At 53.6% G+C, this 25,619-nt stretch overlaps 1 protein-coding gene across 1 annotated transcript in view; it reads right to left on the bottom strand.

Moving 5' to 3' along the window:
• Positions 1–24,492, bottom strand: part of KCNH2 (potassium voltage-gated channel subfamily H member 2) — an 84,622-nt gene extending 60,130 nt beyond the window's left edge. The window contains exons 1-2 of the mRNA XM_089533971.1: positions 24,357–24,492; positions 20,139–20,369 (exon numbers count right to left, since the gene is read on the bottom strand). Of these exons, the coding sequence (XP_089390097.1) occupies positions 20,139–20,369; positions 24,357–24,432 (307 nt within the window). The 5' untranslated portion in view covers positions 24,433–24,492. The remainder of the gene's footprint in view (positions 1–20,138; positions 20,370–24,356) is intronic.
• Between the last annotated feature and the right edge of the window lie 1,127 nt (positions 24,493–25,619).

Raw genomic sequence — 25,619 nt, 5'->3', positions numbered from 1 at the left:
AGTATTTTCAAACCATGGTTACTTGAATCCGTGGACAATGAGGGCTGGCTGTATATAATATGCTTCATGTTCCATCCTTTGATGGAAAGGGCATGATAAATAAACATTATTATTATTATTATTAGTAGTAGTAGTAGTATTCCTGCCACTTTGCCAGGGCTCCCTCTGCTAGGAATTTCCTCCATTGCAGCCAAAGGGTCAAGGCAGAGTTTGCAAGTAACTTTATTGCCAGGAACAAACGGCCTGTAATTAATTAGACCTGGTTTTGGCAACAACTATCAAGCTGCATCAAAAGTCTAGTGTCACAAAAGGCAACAACTGCTCTTTTTGAGGAATTAGCAGTTTCGGGTGTGTGTCACCTCAGTAACTATATGTGTTTTGTATGCAAAGCCTGCAGTTTGGGCTATTTTAATGTGTGTTTTAAACAAGCACACAACAACAACAACAACAACAACAACAACAACAACATTCTAGTTACATTTGAATAACAAGGAAGTAAAAAGCAACTCTTAAAGAGTTCAAGGGCAAAGGGGTTCTGGAGTGTTAACAGCAACAAATGGCTTTTGTCTTTATCTCAGCTGTGTGCAAAGAGGGACCAGGGACAGGGGTGGCAGTGAGGCGTAGTGGTTGGAGTCTGGGCCTAGGACTCCTCCTGCATGACCAGGAAGCCCGCTGGACAGCTTTGGGCAAGGCACACTCTTCTCTCAGAGCGAAGCAATGATGCCCAACCCCTGGGAAGGAATCTGGGCAAGAAAATGTTGTTTCTAGAGCCTTTGTGGCATAATGGTTCAAGTGCCGGACTTGACCTTTGGGAGGCCTGGGTTCGAATCCCTGCACAACTATGGAAACCCACTGGATCATAGAATCCTAGAGTTGGAAGAGACCCCAAAGGCCATCCAGCCCAACCCCATTCTGCCATGCAGGAACTCTCAATCAAAAGCTACGATGTGGCAGCTAAAAGTCATAGAATCACTTTCTGCAAGGTGCACTCTGCTTTCAGATCATTGTGGCTCACCTCCTCTGATGATAGGTCTGTGGCTGTATGTTGGCATTAACTGGAAAGTGCATAGGAATGACAGCTCCGGATGGAAGCCCACTAGCCCTCTCCCCCTCCCACGGTGGCTTTCCATGGGGGACCCCTGTGCCACCTCCCTTCCAAAGGCAAGGCCTCCCTGGGGTCTTCTCAGTCAGAAGGAGCCAGGCGGCCCACCCGGCTCTTTCCAGCACTGGAGACTGGAGTTCGAATCCCCTTCACTCAGCCATGGAGACCCCTGAGTTACCTGGGCTGAGTCACACTCTCTCAGCCTCGGAGGAAGCCAAGGGCAAAAGCTCTGAGGAAATCTTGCTAAGAAAACCCCATGACAGGGTCTCCTTTTAAGGTCACCATAAGTCAGAAGACAACAAGGAAGACAAGGGAAGCAAGAGGAGGAGGAGGGAGGGGGAACTGGGGAGGGACCGAAATGGGGGATGCTGGTGCCTGGACTGGGGGGCAATGGGGGCTTTGCTCCAGGCCCAGGGCCAATGAGGCTGGCACCCAGGAACAGTCCCTACCTGTGCCCCCAGCCCTGGATGGGGGGGGGGGAATTTCCTGCCTCCAGACCCCTGACTCACCTACTATGGCTGCTGCCAAAGCCCTGCAGGTGCAACAGCATCACACACACAGACGGAGACACACACAGACACACACTCCTCCAGCCTGGAAACCTCTCTCTCTCCAGCAGCATCCTCAAGCACTGTGAAAAGGCAACCCAGGGCCCCAGAGGAGCCCCAGGGCACGGATGTGGGCACAGGAGGAGCATCCACTGCAGAGTCCCCCAGGATGCAGCCGGAGGCCCAGAACCCCCTGCCAAGACCCTCTCCCTTCCCACAGGCTGCACAGATGATGTGTGTGAAGGGGTAGGGACCCCCAAAGTCCTGGCATTTGGGCCCCACAGACAGAGCACAGAATGCCCCCCTCCACCGGAATACAGCAGAGACTCAGGTGGGGTCTCCCCCATCCTCAGTGCCAAGCCCCCAAAAGGGTGGGCAGGGATTAGGGGCTGGGACAGAAAGTGTCAGGGGTGTCTTCTAGGCCACAGCAAGAGGGAAGGTCCCAGGCCACAGGGAGGGGGGTTAGGGGGTGCCAACCAATCTGCTCCCACAACCTCCTCTGCGTTTGCTGCCCTCGGAGGTGCCCTCTTCTTGGTGCCAAACAAACAAACCACTGGAGTGTAATGAGCACACAAACAGAATAAATGAACCCCAGACATATAAAGCTGAGATACAGTATACCCATTTACCCAATAATCATCAAATATAAGCTAGCTGTAGCAATGTTCTTACTACACCCCCTACAGAACTACTACAGAACTACTACAGACCCCAAGCAGAAAGGGACTGAGGAGTAAAATGTGGTCTCTGCAATTCAAAGGGGAGTGGACTAGAGCTCTTTGGCAGAAGGATTATTATTATTGTTATTATTGTTATTATTATTATACCACAAATCCCAGGATTCTGATTCGGCCTCAAGCATCTCCCTCTTGTTCCTCTGACCGCTGCAAGGACCCCAAAAAGAGGGTGTGGGGCAGAGGTGTAGCAGGGACAACAACACCCATCATGCCCCTTCTCCCTCACAGTTTAGCTGCACTTTGCAAGTGACAATGTGTGTTTGCAAGTTGTTCCTGTTGCACTGCAAACTATCAGAGGGGTGGCTTGGTTTGGGTGAGCAAGGTCCATTAGCTTTGCAAAAGTCCTGCTCCTGGTCAGGATGGAAGCAGCTAGAAACAGTTTGAGACCAACAGAGCATCCATCATTTAAAGGGACATGACCATCCAGATTCCAGAGCGTCCTGGAGGCATCCTTCCAGGCAGGCCACCAACCACTGAGATCTGCAAAAACCCTCCGCAAGCCAGCCAAGCCGCACGCCAAGGGGAGACTAAGAAGAAGACCTCTCTCAGCAGCTGTTCCCCCCGAAGACCGTCTCTCTGCGTCTGCGGCCACTTTGCCCCAAACAAGGGGCCCTTAATGTTTCCCAGCCTCCGATGCAGCAACTGCAGCCAGCCCTGCTTTTCATCCCAGTGTGTTTACATGGTTTCTTATTATTTTTAATGCCATGCTTTAAAGAGTTTTTAATCTTATTGACAGTTCAATTACTTTTTAACATTAACCTTTTGTATGTTTTAGCTGTAGAGCCCTTGCTTTAATGTTCAAAGCCCCTGAGCTCCGCTGTGGAGGGAAAAGGTGGGAAGCGAGTTGTGAACCGCAGCAGCCAAAGCCAAAGGCATTTCCAGCGCAACTTGTCATCCAGGGAGAAGTTCATTGGGTGAAGAAAAAGGCCCAAGAAGAGCCCCTGGTCCCTTCCCCAAACCACACTCCAAACCCTCATCCACTAATCCACAAAGGCATCTGGACCATCTGATTCTGTTTACCGAGTAACAGAAAGACACTCTGCACATGCTTTGGCAGCATTGCAGTGGTGCAGCCCTAGCAGTCAGAGAAGGTTTGGGGTGAAGGGAGGGAGGCGACCCAGTCCTCGTAATTCGGTTCTCTGTGGGTCAAGCTGGTCAATGCCGCCTCCACATCCGGTCATTCCATCCTTTCTTGTTTCAGAGGGGGCTGTTTGCAGTGGAGCTGCACCCTTGCTTCCCAACTGGGGCATGGTTTTCTGACACTGTCCTACTGGCAAGTTTTCATTCTCCACAACTTAAAATGACAATATTGTGGTGCGAAAGGGCCATTTTACTGATGCACTATGACACTCTTAACCATCCCACTCCCAATTTATTAAAAGTGAGAGAGAAGAGGAGACGCTTTTGTTCTGATATGCCTTGGAATGAAAAAGAAACCCAATTGAATGTGGGAATAAAATGTTGCAACGGGTGCCAAGAATTGCTAAGAAATATCCTAGGCGTTGGGTGTATGTTCAGCTTGGAGAAGGGAGGAGAAGATGGAGAAGTGAGAGGAGAGAGATGGCTTTAGACTCTTGAAGGTAAGAGAAGATGGAGCCAGCTTGGTTTCTGCTGCTCCAGAGACTAGGACAAGAACCAAGGGAAGCCAGCAAGCCCCACTAGGAAAGACTTAGGGGTCATTCCCACTACAATTTACCATGAATCGCCAATCGGGTTATATGACCATCGTTCCCAATTGAAATTGATTCCAGTTCTTATTTGATTGAATTCTGTTGTGATACAGCGGGGCAAAAGCAGAAAACCCGTTTTTCCCCCGACACTACTTTTCCAGCGGTTCCTTTGCAAAGATTCAATTCCGATGCAGGTAGGAAAGATATTGGGAATGAACCAAATCATTCCGGAGGAGAGGGACAATAGCGGAAAGGCTGGCCAGGGGCTGTCACCCGGGTCTGGAAATCACAAAGCCCTACGAGGAAAGACTTAGGGAACTGGGATGTTTAGCCTGGGGAACAGGAGGTTCAGAGGTGATATGAGAGCCCTCTTTAAATATTTGAAGGGATGCCATATTGAGGAGGGAGCAAGCTTGTTTTCTGCTGCCCCAGAGAAAAGGACACAATGGAGCAACGGATGGAGGCTACAGGAAAAGAGATTCCAGCTCAACATTAGGAGGAACCTCCTGAGAGTAAGGGCTGTTCGACAGTGGAAGAGGCTGCTTTGGAGATTTTGGAGGAGTCTCCTTCCCTGGAGGTCTTTAAACAGAGGCTGGATGGCCATCTCTCAATGGGGATGCTTTGACTGGCAGAATGGGGCTCGACTGGTGGCCCTTGGGGTCTCTTCCATGAGTCTATGGCCCTCCTGTCCACATGGGGGCCGCCATGATGACACAAGCCCTGTGCAGCGTCCAGACGTTGCTGGTAGGAAGGGGCATTATGGTGGCGCCCTTTCCTATTTGCGATGCCGCAAAAAAGAAGCCGCTCTAGGCAGTGCATCAGTGCTGCAGTCTGCGGCTGCTGCAACACCGACTCGGGGCAAAGACAGGCGGCATGGAGCTGCCCATCTGTCGATCCCCTAGGATTCACATGTCAAGATTCCCACAGAGGCTGGTGGATTCTCTAACACTGAAGATATGCAGAAAGAGGTTAGCTGGCAATCTTCCAGGAATGTTTTAGCTGTGGATTTGTGCATGGCAGGGGTTGGACTACATGACCATTAGGAACACTTCCAACTGTATGATTATGCAAAAGAAACATGATTTGGATTTGTTTTTTAACCCAAGAAGTATGACAACAAATATGGCGACCTCAGGTGACCTCCTGACCCATTTCCCCAATTGGAGGAGCCCTGAAATAGCTGAGATGAAGCTCCTTTTAAAGATCCCCCAAGCAATGCCAACTGAAAGAGCCTCCAGCGCCGGAGCAGCCAACTGGCATCCCACCAGCATCACCTGCTGGTCAGTGGCTCCATTTGGCACTGTGACCCTCTCCTTGTGGTGCATATCCGAGGCCACCAGGCTCAGAGGTAAAAAGGAGGCGCTTTGGATGGAGGGGGAAACCATGGACCCCTCAAGAGCCTCAGATTCCCCTCCGGCCTTTTGTCTGTGGACCACTGACCCTTCCAAGATGTGGGGCCCTCTTGCATGGACAGTCATGAAACACACACAGAGGCCCAATCCTGGCAGCCATGTTGTGGCATAGGAGCGTCTGCCTGGGGAAAGACATGTGGCTGAGGGAGCTGTCATCTCTCCAGGGATTGGGGTCTTCCTGCTGCTGGTCCCTGTCCCAAAATACCCTCCTCCTGGTCTCTGTTGAGGCGGCCCAGACCCTCCGCCTCCCTCCCTCCGGAGACACAAAGCAGCCGCCGCCGCAGCTGTCAGGCTGCCGCTGCCTGGAAAGGCCCCAAGGAGGAAGCATGGATGGAGGCAACTGGCCGCATCGGCGTCGTCTCTGGCACCAGCCAGAAGGAGCCAGCCGGGCGTGGAACGAAGCCGTGGCCGAGCAGAGGGGCCTTGCCAGGCCTGGAGGCTGCAGAGGCGGCCAGGCCCACCAACAGGCGCAGAGCAGGGCTCCCCTGCCCCCCATGCGCACACATGCATTCATACATATGCATGCGCACACAAACAAACACACATAGAGAGGGCTCAACCACTCCAGACCCAGACAGCCCTTCCTTCGGCCTCCAGCCACACCGAGCAGCCCTTGACCAGGACAAGAGGGTCTTGAGGTCAGCCCCCCATCTCTCCCTGCTGACCAGCTGCCTGCGTTTGGGGCCTTGGAGCCACTCCAGGACCAGGGCCCCTTTGGTCCCACGTGGGAGCTATTCTGGGCAGGAATGGCACTGACGCTCAAGCCATAAATGAAGGAAAACCACAACGCTCCTTTTCTGAGCAAAACGACTTCCAGCCCTGAACCTTGTTAGCTGTGTTAACAAGGAACAAGTGTTAACTGGGGCTGCCAAGCGCAGGGACAGGCGGCCTCCTCCTCGCAAGAGTCGTCTGGCACGATTCAAAGCACTGGTGGTGACCTATAAAGCCCTGGATGGGTCAGGTCCAGGCTGTCTGGCAGAGCATGCCCCTCCTCCTCTGCAAGACCCTTCGAGACCCTCCCCCAGACACCGAGACCCTCAGGGGAGCCCCCATGTCAGTCCCACCAAGACTGGGAGGAGTGCCAGAGTAGCAAGGCATTCTGGGTGGTGGCCCCAGGCCCTGGAAGCCCCTCCCCAGGTGGCCCTTCTTTCATGGAATCATTGAATCCTAGAGTTGGAAGAGACCCCAAGAAGGGCCCCGATCCAGTCCAACCCCATTTTGCCATGCAGGAACTCCCAATCAAAACATCCCCATTCAGATGGCCATCCAGCCTCTGTTTTGCTCTCCTTCTTTCCATCCATCCGGAGGCAAGACCTTTTTTGTTCTAAACCTGAAAAAACTTGAGGTTTCCAGAACTGAAGATCTTTAAGGAAAGGGCTTCTAAGAGCATGAAGTACTGTTTTATACTTTACTGTAGTTTCTGCTTTTTATCTTGTTTCAGTGTTTGCTTTAAACTGTTTCAATATTGTTAACATAACATTCCCTTTGCATTGGATGGAGTCGGGGGGAAGGATCTCGGAGGAAATGTGGAAAAAACACAAATAATAAAAAGCCCACTATTATTATTAGATATTATTACATATTATGATTGTTGTTGTTGTTGTTGTTTATTTCTATAGCGCTGTAAATGTACACAGCGCTGTACATACAAATAATCAAATCAATAACAATATAAAACCTGCCAGTGGCGTACAGTCTACAAAATACATATAACAAGTGTTATCTTTTTACCAAAGAGAAGACCCCTCTAGGAATCTCCAGGTCCTCCACTGCAACTCTGTGGTCAGCACCTGACAGAAACTGACCACAGAGTCCTGCTGGAGGACCTACAGTTGCCTAGAGAAGTATTTGGGGAAAGACAGATGGAGCAAAAAAGTGGACCCTGATCCCAGGCTACATCAGGCAAGTAAAACATTTATTAGTCCTCAGTTTTACACAAAGTGTGGAGGACAAGGGAAACACCAGGCCAGATTCAGGAAGGGACTTCGAGAGGAGGGGTCCAGCGACCCCCTTTTCCCAGCCGTCCGGACAGTGAGAAGCTTGGCAGACCTATCGCAGCCAAACCCCCAAAGACCCATCCTTATTATTATTATCATTATTAACCTTTATTTATGAAGCGCTGTAAATTTACACAGCGCTGTACATACAATCTTTTTAGTCAGACGGTTCCCTGCCGTCAGGCTTGCAATCTAAAAAGACATGACACAGAAAGAGAAGGGAGTGGTGGAGGGAAAGGGTCAGAGGTCCAGCAGTTCCTCTCTACCTCCAAGGCCTGGACCATCCACTGCCAAGACCAGACCCTTGCCGCCTCCCAGACCCTCTTCCTACCTGCAGAATGGGAACCAGCACGCTCTCCCTCACAGGGGTGTCGGTGGGGGCTTTTGGAGGGGGGAGGCCTTGGCAGAGGAAGAAACCCAAAAGGGGCAAGCCCACATTTAGCAATTGCCAAGAAGGGCACAGGGGCCAAACAGATGAGGGGCTGGAGGGGTCTTCCCTTTGGATCTACAGCAATGAGTCCGGATCCAGGGGCCTGATTCATTTCTAAAAGCAAAGACTAAGTGGTTTTCTCCATTTTGCAGCACTGGGAGGAGAGGGTCAGCCGTGGGGGAAAGTGAAGCCCCCCAGCGCCCCTGGCACCCCTGGCACGGCGGCACCCAAGGCCAGGGCAAGACAGCCCGGTCCCCACGTGGCCCCCATTTGCACGGCTGCCTTGGGATGGCCTGCCTCCCGCTGTTCCCATGTCTTCCCCCCATCCGCCTCTCCATCGGCTCCCAATTATCCCCTTTGCCAGCAAGCCAAAAGCCGGAGAAGCCACAGAGGACACACGGACACACGGACACACACACACACACACTGAGAGAGAGAGAGAGAGAACGAGAGAGAGAGGGCGCCTTTGATTGAATCTTAATTTTTCATTTTGGCTTCTTAACCAGGTCACTTTCGGCAGAGGAGGGAAAGGTCGGCCCGGCTGCCTTGCCTTTTTTTAGCCAAGTCTCTTCCGTTTTCACTCTAATGGGATTTCTGTATGGATTTCTTTTTTAAAGTGATGCTTTAATGCACCGTCAGGCTTGCTTTCCTTGTGCATCACCTTCAGCTGCTGAGATTGGCGGCCGGAGGCCAGAGATGGACGGAGGAGCCATTTGGACCCTCAGCCCTGGCTTTGCAGGGACCTGGCAGGAAGGAGCCCCTTCTTCTCCAAGGGGAATGCATCCAGATCGAGGGGCCTTTCAGATTTGGCATGCCCCCCCCCCCCCCGCAAGGGCCTTGCGTGTCAGAGTGCTCTCCTCGCACCTTGGAAGTGTTACTTCTTGGTTTGAGGAAAGCTTTTAAAGCACTCTGGATGCATTTAACAAGTTAATGGAAGTGTTTCTGCCCGGCTCTGGCTCTGTGGTTTGGCAACCTGCAGCCAGGGCTGAATGCCACAGTGGGAGATAATGGCCTCGGCGGCTGCGATAAGGAAGAAACAAAGGAACACGGGAGGCTTCCAGGCAGACAAAGACGCACACAACACACCCAGAGAGGCCTTGTGCGCCCTGGCAAAGTGCTCCCCCTCCATGCGCTGCCGATTGCACAGCTAGAAAGATGGGAAACAGATGTGGGGGGGGGGGGGGAGCAGGCAGGGTGCAAGGAAGGGGCCCAGCAAGCGTCTGTCTGTTTCTCTGACTTGTCTGTCTGTCTTTGGGCTCGGTTCTGGTGCCTTCTGGCGCTGTGCAGGAACCAAGAAGCAGATGCTCTCCTTGGAGGAGGCAAGAAAGGAGTCTGGCCTACCTTCTTCAGCCTTAAGCAAAGGAGGAGGAGAAGGAAGTGGGGCAAACCCAGAGGCAAGGCATGGATGCCCCCCCATTCCAGGACTTGCTCTTGGGGCTCCCTCCGCAACCTTCCCTCTTTCTGAGACACCCCCCATGTCTGGACTGAGGAGGGGGATCCAGTGCATCTTGGCAGACGCCCCAGACCTTTGTGGCTGCTCAACAGGTGGAAAACAGGCACAGGAGCCTCTCTTCTTGGAGTGTAATAATAATAATAATTTGTTTTATTTATATACCGCTATTCCAAAGATCATAGCGGTGAACAGCAAGTAAGCTAATTAGCAAGCAAGCTAATTTGCCCCCAACAGTCTGGGTACTCATTTCAGCGACCTCGGAAGGATGCAAGCCTGAGTCGAGCTTGGGCCCTTTTGCTGGTCTTGAACTCGCAACCTTGTGGTTTTGAGTGAATGGCTGCAGTACAGGCATTTAACCACTGCGCCACCAGGGCTCCAAATGTAGGAGCCCCTTGCAGGCCAGAAGTGTGGGGTGGGGGCTGCTGAGGCCCAGGTCTTTGGGTCTCCTCTTGGCTGGGACTCTTCAGAGCAAGCAAGGAGTATAAATTCAAGATGGTCATCTTTTGGCAGAGGTAGCGGAGCCGATGGTGCTGAAGAAGAAGCATCTGAGGATGAAGGGTTTGGGGAGAGAAGCCTGAACCTGGGGAGGAGAGGGGTCCCTCATACATGGTCCCCCCAAGAGGAAGAGGAGGAAGCGGAGGCTTTGCCTTTGGCTGCCCTTGGCCTCTCCCGGCTCCTTCCCTTCCTCCTTCTCTGCCATCTTCTCACGTGACGCTTCTGGAAATGATCATGGCTCAGCCCTCCAAGGAGGCAACCGGGAGGGAGGGGGCAGGCAGACGCAAGAAGGACCCCCACCCTCCTTCTCTGCAGACTGTGCATGGGTGCCTACATGGTGTCCAGTGTGCATGCATGCATGTCTGCCTGCTCATGTGGGGATGTGGGAATGTGGGGAGGGGACAGGCTTGCAATGGATGTGGCGGAGGGAAGAGGTGTCTGGTGGGGCTGCAGCTGGGAGCTGCCTGTGTTTACACGGCTGGCTTTCCTTCGCCGGAACTGGGCTGCTGACGTGAGCCGGAGGCAGATGCCGCAGGGGAGAAGAGCCACCTGGCACGCGCCAGGCCCCAGGGGAAGGGGAGGCAGGCGCTGGAGGCCCACCTGGCCTGGTGCCACCCTTTCTGGCCCCCAAGGACTCCTCCCCTCAGGGACAGGCGGGGGACAAGGGGAGAAAAGGGGAGGGGGGACACAACAGACCCCTTTCCTAGCTGCTCCTGTCCCTTCCATGAGGAGGGATCGCCTGTTCTTTCTGCAGGGCACAGTTCAAAGTGCTAGTCCATGAAGCCCCTGAAAAGGAAGAGAAATGTGGTGCTGGGGGAGAGTTCTGTGGACGGCCCAAAAGACAAATCAATGGGTCCAAGAGCAAACCAGCCCTGAACTCTGCTGCCCTGAGTTTGCAAGACCTGAGCAGGGCAGCTGATAACAAGAATCTCTTGAAGGTCTTTCCATTCATGGGGTCACCTTAAGAAAGTCAACTTGAGGACGAAACACAACAACACCAAATGCAGCTTAGAATCACAGCATCCTAGAGTTGGAAGAGTCCACAAAGGCATCCAGCCTGACCCCCTTCTGCCATCCAGGAAGACACAAAGATGAGAGGATCAAGAAGTGTAGGTTCAGACTATTCGAAAGATCATATTTTCCCTATATGAGTCCAAACAGTCTTAAGACTGCGCATTTGGGAATTGCTGGGATGCTGAAGTCTTGCATGATGTGCCTCGGTTTCCAAAAGAGTAACCGAGAGAGAGAGAGAGAGAGAGAGAGAGAGAGAGAGAGAGAGAGAGAGATTGCTAAACCAGAGTGAGGTGCAATCTTTTTAAAAAGTGAAACACAGAGAGAGAGAGAAAGAACCCGTTACGACTGCTACACCTCTCCATGTACGTGTCAATCTGCAAACGATCAGCATGCAAATGAGGCATGACTTACATGTCTTTAATGCAAAAAGTGGAACAGAGACCAAAAAAGAAACCCCAAAGACATCCCTGCCCATGGACGAGAAAACCTGGAAACATTTTTCGGCAGCAGAACCCAAGATGTTTGCAAGCAGAGATTGGCCCCTGATCCCCAGCCGAGTGAGAGGAAAAGGGGATCCCTCCCCACACACATCTCCCCTGCTCTCCCCAAGAAACACGATTTTGGGAGCTGGACGTTGTTTTGCAGAAGGAAAATGTGGGGCTCAAACTCTCCATCCCCTCCTCTGTCTTGACTGACCACCACCAGCCCCCCAAAAGCACATTTGCTGCTTCCACGCCAGCAGCCCCCCTCCAGTCTTTCAATTGTCCAGCACTGACCTTTGCTGAGTCTGGTTTAGTGGGGAGGCAGGACCCCTGAATGGCTGGGTGTGGAAAGGGGTCCTAGGGCAGAACCCATTCCCTTTGGACCCAGCACAAGGACCACAGTTTGGACTGTAATAGCCAGACTATGAGGTGTGTGTGTGTGTGTGTGTGTGTGTGTGTGTGGAGGCCAGAGGCAGCCCTATACTATGCGGGGAGAAGGCATGGGGAGCTGTCTCCAAATATTTGCAGGGCTGCTGTTGCAGAGGATGGAGCAAACTTGTCTCCTGCTTCTCCAAAGTGTAGGACCCAAACATCAATGGGTTCAAACCACAAAGAAGGAAACTTGATGAAATAGTTGGGATAACATTTTGAGGGTAAGAACTGTTCAACAAGTGGAAAACGCTGCTTGCCTTGAGGGTGGCCTTTGGACTCTTGGGAGGCCTTTGGACCGAGGCCGGATAGCCATCTGTCTTGAATCCGTGAGCTGTGGGTTTCTGCAGTGCAGGGGTTGGTTTCCCAAACGTTGGTCCTCCAGGTATTTTGGACCTCAACTCCCAGAAGCCCCAGCCAGCTTGGCCAACAGTCAGGAATTGTGGGAGCTGAAGTCCAAAACATCTGGAGGGCCAAAGTTTGAGAACCACTGGCCTAGACTCCAGATGGCCCTTGAGGTTCTTTCCGACTCAGAGACTGTATTGTTCTAGGAGAAGATTCTAGCTGGAATTTCCTCCGAGTAAAAAGGATGGACCCCTCAAACAGTGATGGACTATCCTCCATTTTGAGCAGACTATGGCCACCTGCTGGGGTAGTTTTGCTGTGGATTGCTCCTATCATTGCCTGGGGCTGGACTAGATTGCCCTTGGGGTTCCCTTCCAACTCTATGATCCTATGATGATTCTTTTCGGGTGAGGAGGAGACAGAGCTTCAGGGACATGGGGGGGGGGGCAAGAGATGACCCACTTTCTCCTCTGACCCCATTTTCACTCCAGCGCAGCCTGGAGGGCACAAAGTGGCAGCCTCCCCACACAATGCCATGTGGGGAGAAAACCATGGGCCTGAACAGCTCACCTCTTGCCAAGCCAGGGCTGCTTTTGGCCCACGCTCTGACCCTGGGGTCCCTTTGGGTATTTGCTCTGCAAAGAACGAGGGGCCTCATGGTCCGAACCTAAAACCAAAAGGGGAAGGAGAGGGATGCAGGCTCAACCACGGGAGGATATGCCATTCCTGAAACGGAAAGGGATCCCAAGGGTCATCTAGCTCAACCTCAACCTGCCTTGGGATCCCTTTCCTATGCTCTTACAAAGAGACAGCCATCCATCCTTTGATTAAAAATCGCCAACCAAAGAGAGACCATCTCCTTCCACAGCACATCAAGAAAACTAGTTCTTGCTAAGGTGTGCCAAGATCATTTTTTCTTGACATCTACCCACCCACCATTCATGCTGGAGATAATGGTTCTTTGGGTCACAACATATTGGCTTTGCAAAGCGAATGCCACCGCCGCTGGCCACTGACCACTGGCTATTTGTGCCCCTCAAACCCTTCCACACATCCGTTGCCCCTTGTAGACCCAGGCTCCCTCCCTCCTTGCCCTTTCTGAAGGAAAGAGAGGAGACTCTGCAGTCAAACCCAAATTCTCCAGACCATCAATGTGCCCCACCTTGTTCCACCCAGATACATGCCACTCTTATGAGGTAGACATGTTTCAGCTGGTGCTTCCGAACTGAGAGCCACCATGGAGCAGCAGATTGTGTTGAGTGTTGGACCATGATTATAGAGACCAGAGTTCGATTCCCAGCTTGGCCATGGAAACCACTGGATGACCCTGGGCAAGTCACACTCTCTCAGCCTCCTCAGGGGAAGGCCATAGGAAAACCTCATCTTAACAAAACTTGCTAAGTCCAGAACAGAGTCGACTTAGGGTCTCCATAAGTTGGGAAAGGACTTGAATGCACCCAACAACAACAACAAACTTCCTAAATGGCAAAGCGTGGCCCCAAGGCGGCATGGAGGCCCCCCCTACAAGGGGTGGGTCTCAGCCCCCCTCCAGACTCCCCAGGATGAGCCTTTTCCCACAGGACCAGCAACTTGCTGCCTTTCAAAGAAGGTGCAAAGCCAGACCCACGGCTAGAAAATGTCCCCTCTCCCCCCAAACTGGAAGGGGACTTACAGCCACAGCTGGGCTTGGCTTTGGTTTTTGGCAGCCCTATAGAGACCTGATCCCCTGAGACCCCCGCGCCCACCGCAGCTACAAGCAGGTTGGCATTTCAGGTGGGTTTTCTTTTACACTTTAATGTCATTCTAAGCACCACTTCTTCCGGTGCGCTTCCAGGGACATGTTTGTTTAACTCGTGTTTCCTTTCATCGCATGAGCTGCCTTGAGTCCCAGCATTATGGGCAAAGGCCAGGTATAAACTAAAACAAATACTGGCAATCCCAAGAGATGATTCCCAACGAAGCTTTGCTGGCAGGAGCTCTTGGGGTGGACCCCCGGCCCTGTCCCTTGCGAGGGTCCCAGACCCAAGAAACAGAAAGGTTATAAATTCAGGGGTGATACTTTTATCGCTACTGACTACATCTGAGTGTCTTTTAGTTACAGTTATTTTGATGGCAAGCTGCTTCCCCTTTTGGGTGTTTCCTTACTTCCTTTCTAATGTGAAGTTAAAGGTTTCTCTGAAGATGCCAAAGCCACAGATGCTGGAGAAACGTCAGGAATAAACTCCTCTAGAACACAGCATTCATGGAACCCCAACCCCCCCCCCCCAAAAAAAAAATATTTCCTTTCTGATTATTTCACAAGTCAACTTTCCTCATTAATCTTCTGTTTGTCCCCTATAGACTTTGATTTATAGACACTATACAGATTTTGGACTACATGGATTAATGTACATTTATCACCCAAGGAGGAAGGAGCATCAACAATGTCAGGTGCGCAGATGGCACCATGCAAAGACTTGGCGCGATTCCTGCAGGAAATCAAAGCACAAAATGCCAAGGCAGGTTTACAGCTGAACATTAAGGAAACAAAAATAACGACCCCAGAAGATAAACGCAATTTTAAAGCGGACGATGAAGACAAGGAATGAATTCAACTTTTTCCATACCTTGGCTCAATACTACTACTAGTAGCAGTTGCTGTTACTACTACAACTAGTATAGTGAGCCCTTAGTATCCACTGGGGTTTGGTTCCAGGGCCCCGCCATGGATAACAAAATCCATAGATATTCCAACTTCCATTAAATACAATGGCATAGTAAAATGGGATCCCTTACGGCAAAATGAAGGTTTGCTTTTTGGGACTTGTATATTCTAAAACTGTAGATGCTTGAAGCACTGGATAAACAATCCGTGGATATGGAGGGCTGACTGTATCATCATCATCATCATCATCACCACCACCACCACCATCATCATCATCCCACTTTCCCCCCAAAATTGGGACTCAAAGTGGCTCGCAGTTTAAAGTAACAATACAATTAAAAACATGCAAAAATGTTAATCAGACCAGAAATCGCAGTCAAGAAATCAGAAGAAGACTAGGACCTGGAAGGGCAGCTAGGAAGGACCTTGGCAAGATCCCGAATACCAAAGATTAGGATTGCCCATGCCATTTTACCTCCCATTTCTATGTAGGGTTGTGAAAGCCGGGCAGCGAAGAAAGTGGACAGAAAGAAAATATTCATTTGAAATGTGGTGTTGAAGGAAGCTCCGCTCTGGACCCCACAACAAACTCCAACTCCCAGAATTCCATAGCCTTGAGCCAGGATGCTGAAAAAGGGTGCCAAACCGGGTTATCTCTCCAAGTGGCAGTTAACAACAACAATCACGCCCGTTCCTTTACATGCTTAAAAAGATGCCATCTTATCACCGAACTCGTTTCATTATTGGTTGTGTGCATTCTTTGCCAAAGGGTCACTGCTATATCTACTGACCTCTCCCCAACTTTGCTCAGTCCCTTTCTGCCCTTTTAATGTATGTTGTAACGTGTTTTTTTCTTGCATGCTTCTGTTATCAGCCGCTGAGATGGTTCTTGACTTGAAATCACCTTTTGACATTACGGATTAGATGTACACCTGTTTAGGAATGAATGAATGAATTACTGGATGTATATCCTGCCTTTCTCCCAAACTGGCACGTGGCATCCAGACATCTGCAGGGCCTACAAAGTGCTGTTATTTGTAACCCAGGTAGATCGGAGGCTCAGTGCCCGTGCAAGACGTAAACCCTTGGCACCAGCCATCCCACGGAAGCGCACGTTTCGCCGCATGCCAACCACGGCATGCCAGGGTGGCATTGAGTTACAGAGCGACATGCCCGCCCACCTCCAGGCCTCTTAACTCGAGGGCCCTGTCTGCCCCTGATGGATGCCAGCCTTCACGCAGGCACAAATAACCATAAATCTCCTGGCAGCCCGCTTTCCAGGAGCACCATGCTGGCAGGGTCCCAGGGGGCAGTTTCACTCGGTCTCCACAGGGACTGCCAAAACATTAGCGCCAGAAGGTGGAGGGGGCCAGTCTGACCAAAGGGGTCCTGGCACCCATCCCATCCTGGGGTCCGAATAAAACAGTACCAAAGGGTCCCAGTGGCTCCCACCTAATTGCCCCCAATTGCACTGGGCAGAAGGTGGCACCCGCCGCCCAAGGGACCGAAGCCCTGCCCGGACCCTCGCTCACTGCCCCGCGCCAGGCCTCTCTGCACCATAATAGAAGCGGATGTGCCAGGACACGCCCCGGTCCCTTGCGGCACACGGTCCAATTGGCGCCAACACTGGCTTCTTTGCTGTGCCAAGTCAAAACATCGTTTTTATTTTAAAAGCCTTTGAGGCCTAATTTACTTCTCCCCCGCTGCACCCTGAAGCGCACATGCGCACCGTTCAGGCCGTCTTAATCTTTGGAACTGTCTTAACTTGTTGAATTGTTTAAGAACATGGCTCTTCAATCTGATGAAATTATTATTTCATATTGTTATTATTATTATTCCAAATGTGGAATGCTTTAAAATTGTTGTTATTTGCACGCTGGCCTGAGACCGCACAACAGAGGAGGGAGCTTTTAAGGAAATAAATGCATGCACCCTCCAAACTCAAAGATGCTCTGCCCCACTGGCAGCGAGGGCATGGGTCCAAGTGGCACGGGTCTCTCCCAGGATTTGGGCAAAGAAAGAGGGATGGAAGGGCCCTTTTTTGAACCTGTCTCTACCCCATCCACCCCCCCAGACCCCTCTGGCCCCAGAGCAAGAAGGAAGCCCTCAATGCCACCCTTAAGCGTGAGATTGAGACCCTTGAGCATGCAAAACATGCGCTCCTGGCCCCCGGCGCTTGTGATGGCGCCCAAGAATCTGAAATATTTTCTCTTCTTCCCTTGCTAGGAAAGACTCATCGCACTCCAGAGGACAGGCTCTGGCCGCCGGCCAAGAAGTCCCAGGAATCCTGTTCCCTTTTAAAAAAGTATCACAAAGAAGCCCCAGGCCATTTATCTCTTCACCATCTCAAGGAAGCCTCTCTTCCCTCCCTTCTTTTTCTGCACTGTGGCAGTTGGGAGGGATTGGCTCTGAGGCAAGAACAGGCCCCTAATCCTCTATGTCCTCAGCTTGGGACTCTTGCTGGTCCCAGACGGATGATGGGGCCTGGAGGTCCATAACAGCCTGCCCCACTGCTCTGGAAGATGATGGCGTTGGGGGTCTGCTGGCCCTCTGGGGTCACACTCACAACTGCTTGTGTTGAATCAAAAGCCAAGGAAGCAAAAAGAGGGAGGGAGGGAGGGAGGGAGGGAGGGAAGGAAGGAAGCAAGGAAGGCTGGGACTCAGTCCAGCCCTGCCAGGGATCCATTTCCCAGAAAGAACGGAGGAGTTTCTGTTTCCTCAACCTTTTTTAAACCAACCGCACCAGAGCAGCTGGCAGCAAAGCCAACTCCATTTGGGACCAATTTGGGGCTCAGAGGAAACCAAGGCAGGTGACCTGGTGATGCTGAGCAATGGCATTAAAGGTGGATGGATGGGGGGCAGCACTCCAGCAGAGACCTCCATCCCCAGGACTCAGATTGGGCACAGAGATCCATGGCGGACCCTCCTGGTGGGAAAGTGGTGGGAAAGTGGGGGAAAGGCGAGGGAGAAATAAACCGGTTGATGGGCAACATTGATGGATTCTGCCTACCGGGGGGGGGGGTTTCTGGATTTGGGGTGGGTGAGCTTTGGCTCTGGATGCCTCTCCGCAACCATCCCTCTCCCTTCACAATCAGACAAGTATTCCCACCCCCATCATCCCCACTTAATTCACACAAAATTTTTGCAAGGGGTCCAGTGCCCCAACTACACTTTCTTCCATGCCTCTCCTGCCTTCTTTCTGCTCAGTGTGAAAGTCTGTTGAAGAGGGCAAAGGGGGTGAGAGGGGCAACACCTGCCAAGTGAAGCACCCAGAATTCCACGCTCCTCCGCTGAGCCATTCTGCCCGCCTGGGACGGAAAAGTGGGCAGAGTGGGAATCCTGGGCCTCAGTGCCCACCCAATGCAGCCCACCCCTCTTTTAAGACCCTGTTCATCTCTTTTGAACCCACCTTTTAATTGGCTCTGAAGAGCTTTGCTGGCCAGACAAACATATTTAGAGAAAGAGGTAGGGCATTATGAAACTATTAATAATGCAATGTTAATTTTCACATTATGCCGTTATAATAAAACTAATTGCTAAAGCGAGATAAAAAACAATAACAACAAGCTCCAACCATTTTAGCAACTTGATCGACGGTGCAGAAAAGAAACCTTTTTCTTTTTATCTCTTAATATTTAAAATATAAATATCAAGGACCAGCAGGACGCAGCCCTTTCAGTGTTGGACTATGGCTCTCTGGACTCTGGAGACCTGGGTTCAAATCCCCACTCAAGCATAAAAACCCACTGAGAGCCCTTGGCCAAGTCACACTCTCTCAGCCTCAGAGCGGATAGCAAGGCAAACTCATTCTGAAGAAACATGGCAAGAAAACACCCGATGGGCAAATTCTGCCAAAAGAAAACCCACGATAGATCTGCCTTAGGGTTGCCATAGCTTAAGAATGACTTGGAGGCACAGAACAACAAGAAAACATATGTATACCTGTATCCAACATACCACCAAATAATGCACCCAAGATTAACCAATCAAATTTCCAGAACACATAATACAAAACAGTCTGATGGAATCCGACTTATTTATCCCAACTGGAGGAGACCCCCCCCCCCGAATGAACAGTTGTGAGCCAAGAGGTAGGTAAACCCAAGCAACCCTTCCAATGGGCCTCCTCCGGCCGGCACTGACCAAAGCCTGGCAGGCTGAACTGCGATGGATTTCCCCCTCCAAACCCCATTCCCTTAAAAAGAGAAAAGGGAGCAGAGAAAGGGGGCGGCTGGGAGGGTCCCACTGAGTGTGGGGGGGTCTTTTTGGCGGTGGCTCCCAGCCTCTGGACTCCCTGCCAAGAGAGACCAGGCCGGCTCCCTCTTTGGCGCCTTTCCTTCAGAAACATTTTTATTTTGCTTTTAAAGAAAGGGCTTTGGACAGAGTGCAGCGTTGCTTTCAATTGTGCTGTTTTTCACTCTATTAAAGGCACTTTAAATTATTTTAATGGCCTCTTTTTAAACTGTTTTCAACATTGCTGAGGGTTTAGGTCCATTTTAATGTTGCCCTTGCGTATGTTTGCACTGTGATGTTTGCTTTGATTTGTGAGTCCCTGCCATGCTTAATGGCATCCCCAGAGACATCCATTCTGAGGGGGAAGCCGGGGGGGGGGGAATAAAGTTGACAACAACAGCAGCAGCAGCAGCATCAACAAAATCCACACCCCTGAACAAGCAGAGTCTCTACTGCCTGAGACAACACTAAAGAGCCAGCGGAACATCTCACAAAAGGTGGGCTTCTGGGCCGTGCAGATGCTCCGTGTGACCACCATCTCCATCCCAGTCCCCCCAGAAAGGAGGAATCTGCTTCCTTCCCCATTGCCCACCGCCTGAAACCCCCAACCCATCTCTAAGATGCAGCAGTAGGTGGGGGGCTCCCACTGCATCGCTGCAAAGGTTGAAGCAGAAGACCCCCTTCCACAAAGCACACATGACTCTTCCCACATTCAGGCTGACCCCACCATCTGCGGCACAGAGGAGGGTCAGCCGCGGCCATTCCCCCTTTTCAAAGGCCTGGAAGGGATGAGAGCCCTTTGGCTACTGACCTGGTCCAAGTCCTGAGAGCAGAGGAGATGCCTGCTCTCAACCCAGAGAGGAAGAGACACAAGAGCAGGAGTCCAGCTCCTGAAATAATGTTGGAGGAGAAGGCAGAGCGGATGGCACATTGGCATAATTCATGTTGCAAAGGGTGGGTCTGGAGTCTGGGGATCACTACCACTGAGGACAACGAGGCAAGATAAGCAAGGCAAGTGGTACGGCTGCAACCTGGAGCCAAGCCCACCCGAGAGATGTGCCCATGCACCCCACCCTCCACCACCCTCAGGTGGTCTCCCTCCCCCCCATAAGATGGACTGACTGATCGCCGGATGTCAGGTGCTCACCATCTTTCCGATAGAAGGAGATCTCCACCTTGCGCTCCTCGGAGCCCATCAGGGCCTGGGCAATCTGGACCGCAGCACTCTTCTGGGTGCAGGGTCCATGGAGGAAGTCGCAGGTGCAGGGCCGCTGCATGACCTCTGCCCGCGTGTAGCCACACAACTCACAGAAGCCATCGTTGCAGTAGATGATGGCGCAGTTCTCCACCTGGGCATTGGCGATGATGAACTTCCGGCCTGTTGAAAAGGAGAGGGGTCAGACAGGGGGCTCTGGGGGTAGACTGGGCGGGCATCGTGCTTGGAGGAAGCTGCCCCACTGCCCAAGGAGTCTGGGCAGCCAAGGCTTTGCAAGATAGGCACCCTTCCTAGAAAGAGAGGCCATGGGTTAAAGGTTAATGGGAACTGAACCCAAGGCCTTTCCTTGAGCAGCAGTGGGAGCCAAAAAGACCACCTGTTTTAGTCTCATTTAATCCCAAAAGACATAAAGGAATCCAGGGGCATCTTTGAAACTAGCTGGGAAGAAGAAAAAGAAGAGGCTTCTTCCACCTGCTTTTTTTGGGCCCAGTCTGTCCCACCAGATGTGCAGCAATGGAGTGCACCGAAACCAGTCAGCCCACAAACCCCACAGGCCTGGTTTCACGATCCCACCCCCTCATTCCCAACTGAGATGAGGGAGAATGCCATCTCCTGGATCCAGGGCACGGCTCTTGTCCCCTGTGACTAATTCTCCTCCAATTAAACTGCCATTGAAGTGACCCAGATTATGCCCGCTGGCACAGAGGGGCCTCCTGCTCCCTAAACACCAGGGCAATTAATGGAACTCCCTGAAGGCCGCAGCCGGGTGGCCAAGTGGGCAAGCAAGCCAGTCTTGTCCAGGAGTGAAGAAGCTGGACATGGATCTGGGTTCAAGCCTCATCTCTGCCAAGGCAGGTCCCTGTTCCCCTTCCTCTCTGCCCCAGTTTTCCCATTTCCCCTGAAAAGGGGGAACAAGGGCCCTCAGTCCTGCAGGACCCCAGAGCCAGGAAGCAGAAAGGAGTCAAGCCAGACCCCCCCTCTTGGAAAAATGACCCCAACCCCAGAGTGACACTCCCCCAGTCCCTGAGGGGTCAGGCCCCAAGGAAGCCACCTCAATGTCCCAGTCAAATGATCTGCAGGGTCTCCCTTGCACTGAAGAGGGTCTTTGCCCCTGCTTGCCCTCCTCACTGACCCAAAGGCTTGGGAGGAGGCCTTTGGTGGCAAAGACAGTAGGAGGGGGAAGAGGGCTCTTCCAGTGCCAAACTCTGCCCCCTCCCCAACAATGCCCCCCTGTTGACATGGCACTGCCTGGGCAAAGAGGCCCAAAGGACCCCCAGGCCACAAGCGGTCTCAAAAATAATGTTGCAGCTGAGGGTCCCACAGCAGAATGGGGGGGGGGGAGCATGAAGTGGGGAGGGGTCAGCCGGCTGACAGCAACCCTGGCTCTGTGCCAGCCTTGGAGGGGGCACAAAGAGGGGCAGAGGGGGCCTCCCAAATGCCACCTAGCCAACCTCAGCTGACCCCTCCTGACCAGTGTGTTCCCTGGGGAGACTGGGGGGCAACTGCATTGGCAAGAGGTGGTTGTGGGGAGAAGAGCCTGGATCTGTCAGGCTGATCTTGGGTCCCTTAACTGACACCAAACAGGAGAGAACCGCACAGGGGGCAGGGGGCACTCCTCTCTTGCAGAAGGGGTCTGGGCACCAGAACAAGGGCTTTTCCCACCAAGGCCTTGCAAGAAGAACGGCCAGTCGTCCTCCTTTCCTAGGACATGTCCTCTCTTTCAGCCTTCTGCCCAGGAGGACATTCCAAAATGTCCCCTTTTTGGAACGACTTTGCATTTATGTTTTTAGCTTTTACATGGACATGTCCTCTGTATTTCAGGATGGTCCTACATTTTGCCTGGCCCTCCTTTGTGGTTAGGATGACATCTCTTCCCCTTTCCTGGGGGGGTCCCTGAGCTGGAGCGCGGGGGCCAAATTGGGACAGCAAGGGACAGATGGCACTAGCAGCCCAGGTGGGAGGCAGGGGCAGCCGTGGGAAGGGGGCACAGGAGGAGACCCCCCATGTGGCAATGGTGGTCAGCAGAGTGCCAGTTCTACCTCTGTGGGCGCCCCCACTGCTGTCCCACCACCCACATTGCTCCCCCAGATCCAGTTAGGAAAAGAGGTGCTTCAGGGACCGTTGGGAGAGGAGTGAGCCCTGACTCTGCACATGCTCCGGTGAACTTCCTTTGCGGGGCACGCAGGGAACAGGGCTGCTCAAGGGCGAAGAAGAGGCCTCTGGGCCTGCCATCCTTTCTTGTGACCCTCCTCTCTCCGGAAGAGTTCCCCCCAGGGCTGCCCCTGGCCCCCATCCCAACGCCCACTGCCCCCCCTTGCCCCCCAGCTGCCTTTTGCTGAGGCCAGCATCTTCTGCTCCCTGCCAGCCCTGGCTGCTGTGTGGATCCCTTGCCCTCGCTGCTTTCTCCTCCTTCTCGGCTGCCAGCAGCAGCAGCAGCAGCAGCAGCAGCAGCAGCAGCATATTTGGAGGAGCTGCTTCTCCTGGGCCTCCCTGCTCCGGCCCAGAAGGCTAAACAGTCCGGCCTCAACTGTTTAACCTTTCCGCACTTGGGCCGGGCGCCTCCGCGGTCACCCCCTTCACCCTTATCTCCCTCCCCATCCCTTGCAAACTCTCTGGGATCCTTTCCAATCTGTCTGCCTTGGCCTGGAAAGAAAGAAAGAAAGAAAGAAAGAAAGAAAGAAAGAAAGAAAGAAAGACAGCAGCAACAGGGATGGTGGCTAGAGCAGCCAGGGCCAGGGCCACTGTGGCCTAGGCCTGGCAGCGGCAGCGGCAGCGGGAGCAGAGGGGCGCTTGGCTGCCCCAAAGAGGGCTGGGAACCCCCTGGAGGCCCCCAGGGAGAGGAGGAGGCTGTGGGGCGGCTGTAAGGGGCAACTGGGCTGGAGGAACAGCCATGCCCCCCACAACAGACTCCTTGGAGGAAATGGGGCTGAGTGAGGGGGAGACCCCCACCAGAGGAAGGATGCTGGACCAACTGCTGAGGAACAGGCTGCCAGGAGGCCAGAGAGTGTGCCCGTCCCTAGAGCCACTGCGGAGGAGGACAGGGGCAGCCCTGGCAAGGGGCCTCTGCCAGCGGAGGGTGGGCTTGGACTGGGGGTGGCAGTACGGGGGGGGGGGGTCCTTCACACAAACCCCGCTGCTGCCAACCTTCCCCAGTTGCAGTTCTCCGGAGCATCTCCAGAGGAGAGCAACCAAAATGGAAAGCATGAAGCCCTATGAGAAAAGACTGAGGGAGCTGGGGATGTTGACCCAGGAAAAGGGACAGTGAAGAGGTGCTATGAAGGGAGGTCATATGGAGGAGGAGGCAAGCTTGTTTTCTGCTGCTCCAGAGAATGGACCCAATGGAGGCAAGGGATAGGAAAAGAGATTCCGCCTCAAGATTAGCAGGAGCCTCCTGAGAGGAAGGGCTTTTGGAGAGTGGGCCATGTTCCCTCAATGGAGGGCGGTGGGTCTCCTTCTTTGGAGGCTGTTGATAAGCAGAGGTTGGGGGCCCCTTCTGCCAGGGAGGGCTCCCAGGGGGTCTGCTGCCAGGGGCCTCTTCTGGGAGCCAAGGGCAGCCCTCCTGGGCCCCCAGAGAAGGCCAGGCACAAGGGAAGGCCACCGTTGATGCCCTGCAGCCTCTCCTTCCTCTTCCTGGGCCTTGTTTGTCTCCTCTCCCCGGAGGAGCCGGGCCTGTCCTCTTGGCTGGGAGCCTGGAGCCCTTCTCCTTGGCTGGCATCATGGGCACCAGCCCCAGGCCTGCCTCCCTTCCTCCCTTCCTCCTTCTCTGGGGGCAGCAGCAGCAGCCAGGCTGCAAACACATTGCCTGTGTGTGTGGATATACTCTGCCTCTGTGTATAACACACACACACACACACACAAGGAGAGAGACAGAGGCCAGCCTTTGTGTCTGGGCAAGGCTACGCAACACCCAGCGGACCCAGGAGAGGCGGGCAGGGAGAGATGGATGGATGGATGGATGGATGGATGGATGGATGGATGGATGGATGGATGGGGGGCCGGGCCCTGAGGGCAGAAGGGGGATCCCCCAAAGCAGCCCTGGCCTCCCCCCAACACTCCTCCATCGCAGCCAGGAGCAGCGGAGAGGACCCTGCCCCCAAAGGCGCCCCTCATCCCCCGCCCGAGCTCCGCCCAGGGTCCCCAAAGACTTACTCTGCCCCTCGAACTTGCGGATGATGGTGTCGAGGAAGGTGTTCTGGGGGGCCACGTGCCCGCGGCGGACCGGCATCCTCCGGGCCCATGGAGGGGCCCCCGAGGCCCCCAGCAGCAGGGAGAGCAGGGGGGGGCCCAGGGCTTCCTCGGGGTCCTCGTCCTCTTCTCCTCCTCCTCGGAGGGGCCTCTAGGGCCGGCTGCCTGCGGGGGCCCCGGGCCCCGGGGGCCTCTTCTTGGCGGGGGGCGCCATGGAGGGACCGAGAGCAGCCGCGGCGGCGGAGGAGGAGGAGGCGCCCTTATTTAGGCAAAGCAGAAGCAGAAGGAGGCGGAGAAGCAGCCCAGGAAGGAAGGGAGGATGGACTGAGGGACCGCCGACCGAGGAGGAGGAGGAGGAGGAGGAGGAGGATGCGGCGCCTCCCCCTCCCCTCCCCTCCCCTCCCCCTCCCGCGCGCTCCCGACGCCGATCTGTGCGCGCTCCCGAGGGAGGAGGGGCGGGGCCAGCGAGGAGGGAGGGAGGAAGGGAGGGAGGGGGTCCCCAAGAGCGCCCCTGAGCTCGTGCAGAGCGCCCCCGCCTCCCTCCTGCCTCCTCCTCCTCCTCCTCCTCCTCCAGGGAGCTCTCCTTGGTCCTGGGAAGGGATCCAGACGGAGCCTCCCTCCCTCCCTCCCTCCCTCCCTTCCGTCCAGCAGGGACTGCAGCACCCATCAGCCCCACTGGCTGGAAGGAGGGCAGAAGGGCGCCCTCTGGTGGTCAGCACCGCAGGGACCCCCTCTCCCCCCAGGAGCCTCCCCCTGGGCCCCGAGGGCTCTCCCGGCCAGGAGAGCAGGCTTGGCCCCTTGGGCAGGAAGGAAAGGGAAGACTCTCCTCCTCCAGGGCAACTCTAGGCTTAGCATCTTCCCTCTCTAGGAATCCCTGGGCTCCCCAGCACAACTCTATGGTCAACCTCTGGCAGAGTTGCGCTGGAGGAGGACCTAGAGGTCCCTAGAGAGGACGCATGAATCAAACCCCAAAAGTCAAAACCACGAATGGAGGCTCAACTGTCATTGGTTCATGGTTCAACACAATGGAATTCTGGGAACTGTCGTTTGTTATGGGCCCACAGCAGAGTCCGCTCTGGGGCCACAACAAATTACAATTCCCAGAATTCCAGCACATTGAACCATGGCATTCAAAGTGGTGTCAAACTAGATTATTTCTGCAGTGAAGATGCAGTCCTAGAGTCCCAGGTTTGGCAGGGACCTCCAAAGGCCATTGACTCCGGGGCC

This window comes from Sceloporus occidentalis, unplaced genomic scaffold (assembly GCF_023333645.1).
Source record: "Sceloporus occidentalis isolate IW3139 unplaced genomic scaffold, rSceOcc1.0.p SCAF_7, whole genome shotgun sequence".
NCBI classification, from domain to species: Eukaryota; Metazoa; Chordata; class Lepidosauria; order Squamata; family Phrynosomatidae; genus Sceloporus; species Sceloporus occidentalis.
The sequence above is the reverse complement of the archived record's forward strand: the minus strand, read 5'-3'. Positions and strand labels throughout refer to the sequence as shown.